Below are 9578 nucleotides of genomic sequence, written 5' to 3' on the forward strand. Positions count from 1 at the left end.
GTAATGCAACTATATCATTGTGTAATGGGACATCCCCCAAAGCTGAAAGTTGTTAATATTTTCAGACAATAATTGTAGACTAACGACTATGGCTTATTCTTTCTCTTAATATCAATAAAGTTCCCGCTTGACAAGAAGCATATGCTTTCCTCTGAGAAGGCTGATTCATCAGGAAACAGTTCTCTGCAACTTCTAGTCTTAACCGTTGTTTATGGGAAGACTTATTTGTAGTGAATCAAGAAATATATTCGAGAAATATATTCTAGAAATCAATTCTAGTCTGTGTTTTTTGGAAGTGTTTTTCTCTGGCTAGTCCACGAAGTACTCTGGGATAATTTTTCTATCTTCTTGATGTCTCTTTAGGAGGTGAAATATCCGGAGTATTTGGACCTGAGAGCCTACATGTCGCAGTCAATGGGAGAACCACTGCTCTATGCCTTATACGCGGTGCTGGTACATCACGGTGTCAGCTGTCACTCAGGACACTATATATGCTATGTAAAGGTAGAAGTCAACAGCATTTCTAACAGGGTAAAGGTTGTGCTGGCAAACCAATTAAAGCATGACTAGCAGCTACTGTTTCTAGGGAAAAAGATTTCATTATATTTTTATTTGACATGTGTGTATTTTGTTCCTATCCGTGATTTCAATTGGAAAACGTGCAATTCACCTAAAGAAATCGTTGTCTTTATTTGCAGGCTGGTAATGGACTTTGGTATCAGATGAATGATGCTAAAGTAGTGCATACTGACATTAAAAGAGTTCTTGGTCAGCAAGCTTACATACTTTTTTATATCAGGTAATAACAAATCTTAAAATGTGTTCAGAAGAGATTTACTTTCCTGTTATTGATATTTTTCTGTTTTGCAAGTGTTTTTCTTGCTATCCCGGGAGAAGATTATTATTTGTCTAATTCAGTTCTGTCTAACCTGAAATTCTCTGTGTCGTTTATTATCTTTTGTTGCTCGGCCTTAAACTGCAGCACTCATGTAAATTGCTATCTATGTGTTATGTGTAGCTGGCTAATTTAGAGAAGGAGAGAAATGAAGGCCATCTGTGGTGTAAGAATGAATTATTGCTGTGCAAGTGATAGTCTTAGTAGGAAGACTGTTCTCTACTTTTCAGTCTGTAGTCATGGCGAAGCCTTCTGTAGAGAAGGCTTCCATATCGTATGAGCTGTTCCTCTAAAATGATAGGATGGGATTTAATCCAAGAGTAGGCTGAAAGAAAAACTAAACTACGATCACTGCTCTTTTCTGAAGGCGCTATGATTTGACACTTGGAGAACGTGCGTTTTACTTGCCAGCACCATCTTATCCCTGTTCATTCCCTCCTGGTCAGCAGGGGGCTAATAGTAAGCAGGCTGGATTTCTGGGACCACGACTTCTTCCTCATATGATTAAGGTAATTCAGGGAAGCGGGAGGGCAGATAACGGCACCAAACTGCTAGTGGGTTTGGGGTTTGGTGTGGGGTTTTTTGTTTGGTTTTCGGCATCTTAGTTTTGTTTTCCTTCCCACGCTGCAGCTTTCTTCACAGCCCTCATGCTACAGCCAGAGTCATTCAAACAGTGGTTACTGCTAAATTGTGCAGCCATGCGACTCCATTACTTTATACCTCCAAGACAGCTTTCTAAAGCACAGAGAGCTACGCTCTTTGACTATTTAAGCAGAGTGTACTAATCCTCAAATCATTTAAAAGAGGACTTGTTTTTCCTATCCTCGTCACTTTAGCTAAGACAGGGAAAACTAAATGTCTTATTCCTGAGCACCAGAACGATTACTTCAGGCTTTTCAGGGTATGTTTAAAGGGGAAAATAAATATATTTGGGAATAGCAGCAGGTAATGTTAAGTTGCTTGGCTGTTTTTCAAAGATGATGTTAATTTGATACCAATCTGCAGTAAACCAAAAGCAGGAATTGAATACGCTTATTGGACTTGCATTTATCCTTAACGGGCAGTGTGTTTTTCTTTTTAGGTGTTAAGACCATTTGTAGAAACACTCAGTAGGAGAGTTTTGTGTTTCAAAATGTTACATGCAGTGTTTGCGTTAATCCATCTTGCAATTTCTTCTTTTTAAATACAGAATTCAAGCCGTTTAAATGGAAATGGATCCATAAAAGAGGACGCAAAGACCACTGGTGTCACCCTAAAAAGGCCATCTTCAGCACCACCAATGGCCTGTGTTCAAAACCAGGCAATTACCAGGCCTTCAATTACTGATACGTCAAGAAAACAGAAGATCACCATCAGTATTCACAATAAATTGCCTGCTCGTCAGACTGTGTCACAGCCTGACTTTCTTAGCAGTGCTGTGGAGGATGAAGATCTCTACCAGGCTGTTCCTTCATCCACAATTACAAATTTGGTAATGCAAATGAAGCAAATGCAAACAAACAAAAAAGTTTCTGATGAAATTTTTGTGGAGCCAACAGTGAATGAAAATCCTAAACTCAGCTCTGATAACACAGTCCCTTATGGTGCAGAATCTTCAGGAAAATCTGAGGAGGAGTCAAAGGGCTTATTTCAAAGGAATTTGAAATGCAATGCAATGTCCTCTAATGGAATTTTGGTGTGAAAGGTAGTCCGTACATTGCAGCATTCCAATTCTTCCTGTCAGAATGCTGACAAAGGAAGATCCCAGCATGAGCTGCCAAAAACAGATTCACTAAATGGTGCTATTAGGTTAGTTAATGAATCTAAAGAAAACGGACTGAAACTTGATGATTCCACTTGCCGAGTAGAACCTGTTAAACCTTCTGAGATGTTCTTTTCTAAAACAAATGGATTGCTTGAAACATAGATTTGCTCCATCGAGAATTTCTCACCTACGATGTATTCGGGAGTGTTTATTGTGTTCCTAATTCAGGTGAAATACTGAGAAAACACAGCACACACGTGATCGTAAGACTTTGTGGTATGATCCCCTTAGAATTTGCAGACCTGAGCTTACATTAGAACTTGTCAACTTAAGCTCAGCTGAGATAAAAATTCCTAAGTTTCATAAAGTAGATTTTGGGGGGTGAGTTGGGGTTATCTTTGAAGTGTAGATAATGCATACAACTCACAGCGGTCTTGCTTACCAATTAATGGAGACATTCTGACAAGACTAGTCCTCAGTACTACTACAAATAGTATTTTTTTGTCTGCTGACTTGTGCGTTTTAATTGCAGATGCCTGGAGCTATGCCTTCAGTCAATCGAGAAGTCATCACGGAGTCCTTCAGAGCCAGCCAGCTGAACAGCTTGTCAGAGGAAATGAGGTAAAATGAGCACAGTCTGATTAAGACAAGACTTTATGGAAGTTCGTTACAGTTTTATCTGTCTACTAATAGTATTTAATGGAAGGATTTAAATTAGTACAATTCCATACTGTGTGTCCAGTGTCACGAACAGAACTAATGATCAGCACTGAGCATATCACTCTGATGCAGGTTGGTGCCTCAAGGAGAACTTGTGTTCCTTTATAGAATGTTTTTCCATTTTTCTCCACTGTCTGGAGAAACACTGGCTGTTCCCCGCTCGCCCCTATGCCTTTTTTCTCAGAGCAGCAGGTGGAAGGAGACAGATGCGTTTGCTTTTTTAGTGCAATGGCTTCAGAAGCAAGAGGGGAAAAAGCACTTTCTCTGGGAGCTGAAGAAGGTGTCCTAATCACAGGAGAGGTTTCTAAATGGCATATCTTTGCGAGGGTTCCTGTAGTCCGGAGGTTTTTGTTTGTTTGTTTGCCTTTGGAAGGTTTTACTCTTAATATTCACGTCCTTCAGCAGAAGTGAGAAATGGGTTTTTATTTTATGCAGTGTTGCGGAACCTCCGAAATCTCCTGGGAACGATGAATACCTCGCCCAGTACCAATGTGATGACCGTGGAGACAAGGAGAAAGCAAGAAGATCAAAAGAACGTGACCTCATTTCAAAAGAAACCGTTTTGTCTGGCAAAGAGTCTTGTGAGCCTGGTGAGAAATTGCGGCAAACTTCCTCTCTCAAGTCTGACACTGAATGTAGCTCTAACAATCTTTCTTCCTTAGCTATTGCAGATAGACGCCAAGATACAAAGGACAAGACTAAAACCACTGAGAAAGAGCATTACCGAAGCAAGAGGGAACATGCTCCTAGTGAAGAGAAGGAGAGTCAAAAAGCAGGTCCTTCCAGCAAGAGGAGGTGTTCTCAGAGCGTGGAATTTGTTGAGCAAAAGAGTCACAAGCAGGAGTACTGGGAGGGAAGCAGGTACAGATCTTTCCCTCGTGAAAGAAACAGCCCTGAGAATGGCAGAAGAGCAGTCAAATATTCAAAGTACAGATCTGGCAGCGGAGGAAGATCAGAACAAGGTAGCAATAGGTACTACCGATCCAAAGGGGAAAGAAGTTGGAGCAGAGAAACATACTATCGAGACGAAGCACGGAGATGGGAAAGATGTGGCTATTACAAGGATTACTATTCACCTCATGCGACAGGAGACAGTAGAGAGAGAAAGTTCTCTCACGGCGATTCAGCCTTTGACAGATGGACTGCAACTTACTACAGCAGGTCACATAAGCATTATCATTACAAAAGCGGATGGCCTCACGGTTCCCTCTTGAGAGAGGAAGATGTACGTCGCTTTAGCACACCCCGAGCAGACTTGCATCGTTGCTCGGTACCTCAGCAACATTCCGGAAGACATTCTCGTGAAAGACATGCGCTTCCACCTGTGTCAGCTCATTTGGAGAACTGTCTCCAGAAAAATGAAACAGAAGGAAACAGAAAAAGAAAATATACCCGTGCAGAAGGTAGTGAAAGTGAAATAGAAAGGAAAGACAGAAAGATAGAAAAGGAGCTTTTAGGTGGTGAAAAAAATGCAAAAATATCACAAGTTCTGGAAGAAACAGAAGTCTAAGGATAAAGATGGAGAGAAGGATTCCAAGTAAGCAAGGATTCCAGCATACTCCGCATTTTTTATCCTAATTCTTTTCTGGGTGCTTCTCATGTCTTCCTTTTTTTTTTTTTTTTTTTTTTTTTTTTTTTTTTTTTTTTTTCTGGTAGTTTCTAAGTTCTTTAGATAGCACCAGCTGGCTGGGGATCATGTTGTTAGGTTGATCAGTGAAGACAGGAAAGCTCTTGCTGAATTGTGTCAGAGCACTAGCTTTGGACCACATAGTTCGAATCACATCCGTACACCATTCCAGATTAGGTTAAAAGATTTTTTCTGCTTGCACATATTCCAGAGCTAGCCGTTGTTAATGATCTGTGTACAAACCAGGACCTATGGTCCTTCAATCTGACGGCTTAAGTTTGCTGCATCTAAAGTAAGTTGCGTGTGCACAAAGCACCACAAAATAGCTGACATGCTGCAAATCATCACCTGTGGTAAAATAAATCAAGTTTCATATAGGCAACAAGTGCCACATCTTTTTTTCCCTTTTTAACTTGCATGTTTCTTTCAGACTTCATGATTTGTGTTTCTGTGCGCTCCGCTTTGACAATGCCAATCGCAAGCGTAAGAAAAAGAAGAAAAAGGAGAAGAAAAAGAAGAAAAAGGAGAAACACCAGGAAAGCAAAAGGCTCCTTGGAACACTTGGATCCTCGTTTCCAGAAGATAACGCGGGAGAAGAAGGAAGAATGCCATCCTCCAGATGGCTCTTCATGTCAGTAATGCAGAAGTGAGAGCAGTAAACAACCTTACAAGGAAGGGAAGACTTCCAGTGCAGGCGAAAGCAAGAAATACTGCTCCATCGCATCCAACGACTATACTAAAGGTAAGCGGCCGCAGCGTGTGTGAGGAATTCCTTTTATATTAATCTCGAGATTATTTCAAACAGTCTTGAAGTGCTTGATGACTTAACAGTCTGCAGATTTATTATCAAATCAAAAAAAAACCCCACTTGGTAGACTATTTTTTTCCCAGTTTTGAATGGCCACTAGGAAAGAAGGCCTGAAATAAAGAGGTTAAAGGCAAATGGTTTTCACAGAATCACAGAATTTTCTAGGTTGGAGGAGACCTCAAGGTCATCGAGTCCAACCTCTGACCTAACGCTAACAGTCCCCACTAAACCATTTCCCTAAGCTCTATTTTCATTTGGTTTGATGATGAAGTGGCAAACAAGAGGAAGAGTTGCAAGCTCCCTTCTTAAATTCAGTCCAGCCAAGTAGGAAAAGTAAATGTGGACAGCTGTATCTTGGCAAAGAAGATAGTAGGGAGCAAGGAGGTTTAGCAGTCAAGATGGAAGGTGATGCCATGAGGCTTAGAGGCTAGTAATGTTCTAATGAACATGGCCAAGTCTTGCGCTGGGCAGCCTGCTTGGGTCCAAAGCCTGCAGTCCTCCCCAAGATGTCGGCGAGGGGCTGGTGAGCCGTTGGGACGGAACCCCCGTTGCCCGGGTTCCCCAAGCAACCGCCCCACTCTCCAGCCACCATGGCAGGTCCAGCAGCCGGCTCCCGCTCCTCCCGGGGCTGCGGCCCTGCTGGCGAGCCCAGCGCCCCAGAGCTCAGCCCAGCGGCCTTTTTCCCACAGAGGGTTTCCCCAGACGGCTTCCGCGGCTTGCGCAGACGCAAAACTCCCCCTTCGTCGTCCCAGCCGTGCCGCCAACGGTGGCTGCCTGGCTGCTGCCCTCCCTCCCCGGAGCGACGGCGCTGCCCTTGCAGCCCCCGCAGGTACCCACCCTCCCCTCCGCGCTGCCCCAGGCCACCGTCTGGCACGTGGTGCCGGGGGTCCAGGGGCAGGTGCTGCAGCTCCCCGCCGGGGTGCAGCTGCCACCTGGGGGGCACCTCCCAGCCCAGGGGCACCACCTGCAGCTTGGGCAGCTCCCCGCCGGGGGGCAGCTCCCTGCTGTGGGGCAGCTCCCCGCCGTGGGGCACCAGCTGCAGCTGGTGCAGCTCCCCGCTGTGGGGCAAAACCTGCAGCTGGTGCAGCTCCCCGCTGTGGAGCAAAACCTGCAGCTGGTGCAGCTCCCAACCATGGGGCACCAGCTGCAGCTGGTGCAGCTCCCCGCCGGGGGGCAGCTCCCCCACACCGCTCCTCCCTGTGCCCCCTGTGTCCATCAGTGGGGACAGCCCATGGTGACGGGGACACTGGTACCCCACCATGCGCTGGGGCTGGGGCCCAGGGCCGTGCTCCATGGGGAGCTCCTGCACCCCGCAGGCACCTGCCTGTTGCAGGCCCCCGCCCAGCGCAACCCCCCGCCACCCCTCGTCCCGGGGCCTCCGCTGCGGGGGCAGGCGCTCCCCACGCCCCGCACCCTGAGCAGCAGCCGGGGGCAGCTGCCGGAGCCCTGCTTGCACGCCGTGGGGCTCAGCGAGGACCAGGGGCCCCCGCTGCCCGGCCCCACTGCCCCCAAGCCTGCCCAGGCTCCAAGGACCGCCAGCACCCAGACGGCGACGCCTGACGGTGAGTTTGGGGCTGGCACAGCCGGCCGCTGGGCGCCCCACACCCAGGGGCCATGGGAAAGCTGACATCGCCCGTCTTGGGGGATTTTCTTGCTTCGTCCTCAGCGGCGACAGCCCCGCAGGTGCCTGAGGAGCCCCCGCAGCTGCCCGAGCTGGGCCCTGATGCCTTTGCCGAGGCCTTTCCAGAGCTGGCAGGGGACAGCCAGCAGCTGCAGCACATGCAGGACGAGCTCCTGGCCGACCTGGACATCCCCATCCCCGGCATGGAGGAGCTGCTCAGCTGGCTCGATGCCGTGGAGCCCCAGGACGCCTTCCCCGATTTGCCCAGCAGTCCTGCCCTCAGCCGCTTCCTCTCGCAGCTGCCCGACCTCTGCGAGGACATCGAGGAGCCGAGCACGCAGGGACTGGAAGCCACAGGAGCCCTCGGTGAGGTCCCCTCAACCCCTGGGCTGCGCCCCGAGAAGCTTGAGGGTGGGCTGTCGCTGCAGTCCCCCGTCGTGCCAGCAGTGAGCCCCCCGCTCAGCCCTGCAGCCAGTCCCCTGCCCAGTGCGCTTAGGAGCCCCCTACCCAGTCCACCCCTGAGTCCCCCCAGGAGCCTCCCTGACACCCAGCTCCTCAGTGCCCTTAGTAGACCCCTGCCCCAACCCCCCCAGCGTTCCCTCAAGACCCGCCCCAACCCCAAGGTCCCCAGTGCCCTTAGTAGACCCCAGCCCAAATCCCCCCCGAGTTCTCCCAAGAAACGCCCCAACCCCAAGGGCCGCAGTGCCCTTAGTAGACCCCAGCCCAAATCCCCCCCGAGTTCCCCCAAGAAACGCCCCAACCCCAAGGGCCGCAGTGCCCTTCGTAGACCCCAGCCCAAATCCCCCCTGAGTTCCCCCAAGAAACGCCCCAACCCCAAGGGCCGCAGTGACCATAGGAGACCCCTGCCCAAACGCCCCCTGGGTCCCCTCAAGAGTCCCCCGCCTGCCCCTGCGTCCACCGGCACCAAGCGGGGGGCCAAGCGCCCTGCGCCCAGCAGCACCCCCGGGACAGCGCAGAGCTGCCAGCACAGGAGGCCGACGACGGAGAACCCCCCCGGCAAGGAGAGGAAGACGCTGCTGGGCCAGGCTGGCCAAGGCCGCAAGAGACCGTGCCAGGGGAAGACGGCTGGCAGCAGCACGGTGGCTGGCAGCAGCAGGGAAGCAGGCAGCAGCGCGCAGCAGCTGGCGATCAACAGCACCACGGCACCCAGCAAGAGAGCGCGAAGCCCGGGGGCTGCAGGGGGGCAAGGAGCAGCGGCGCCACCTCCCCGCAGAGCGCGGCTGCTGCCGGAGACTCCGAGTGGGGAGCCCCGTGCCGTGCGGCCCCAGGACAGGCTCTGTCCCCAGGCCAGCGGGGCCAGGACGCTGCAGCGCCAGCAGCCGGGGACAAAGACCCCCAGCGAGACTTTGCAGCCGCTGGGGGCCAGGGCCAAGGCGCTGGGGCCAGCGTGCCAGCTGGCCTGTGTGCAGCCGCAGCCCACCTCCAGCAGCCCCAGCAGCATGCCCAGCGCCCCGCCGACAGTGCCAGGCTCCAGCTACCCGTGACCGACCTCGGGCTTCTCCTCGACGGCCCCCGCAGCACCCAGGCAGGCACAGAGACCTCTGCAGGCACCTGCTCCAGCTTCAGCCACGCTCCTCAGCCCTTGCCCCTCTCGCTTGCCCTCTCCCCTCTCTCGTGCTGGAGCTAGGGGATGGGCTTGCCACTCACAGGGATGGCAACAGCGCCAATGGCAAATGCGCGCGCGCCTCACCCAGGAAGGTGGCAATGGCAAGCTGGGGAGATGCTGGCAGCAGCTGGGCTGGGAAAGCTTGGCCATGGCAACTGCTGCTTGGGACACCAAAGGGCTGAGAGACAAGACTTGCTTCTTCTTTCGGGGCATTGCTCTTCTTTCCTGCCTTCTGGATCAAATTCCTCTCCTTAGGTGGTCACTCAGCAAGGCCTCTGCCTGCAGAGCACTTCTTCTTGCACTGGCATGCCAAGGGGATAAGAACTGGGAGGTCTTTGGGATAGCAAATGATCAGTGGGATGGGAAGTGATGATGGGGATAGCAATTCATTGGAATGGGAAAAATGGGTTTTATTTGTATTAAATTTAAATTTTTTAATTTTCATTTAATTTATTGGTTTTCTTATTTATTTAATTAAATCCACTTTATTGACTGTGTTGTACGGTATGGCATTGTTTTATTATTATAAAATTATA

At 50.0% G+C, this 9578-nt stretch overlaps 1 protein-coding gene across 1 annotated transcript in view; it reads left to right on the forward strand.

Annotated features, from left to right (window-relative positions):
• Positions 1–2670: 2670 nt before the first annotated feature.
• Positions 2671–9578, forward strand: part of LOC311428678 (uncharacterized protein) — a gene marked incomplete at both ends in the record, with an annotated part of 16244 nt that continues 9336 nt past the window's right edge. Inside the window, 3 exons of the mRNA XM_084540019.1 lie at positions 2671–2675; positions 7217–7356; positions 7461–7781. Coding sequence (XP_084396145.1) covers positions 2671–2675; positions 7217–7356; positions 7461–7781 — 466 coding nt within the window. The remainder of the gene's footprint in view (positions 2676–7216; positions 7357–7460; positions 7782–9578) is intronic.

This window comes from Aythya ferina (genome assembly GCF_964211825.1).
Source record: "Aythya ferina genome assembly, contig: HAP1_SCAFFOLD_110, whole genome shotgun sequence".
Taxonomy (NCBI): Eukaryota; Metazoa; Chordata; class Aves; order Anseriformes; family Anatidae; genus Aythya; species Aythya ferina.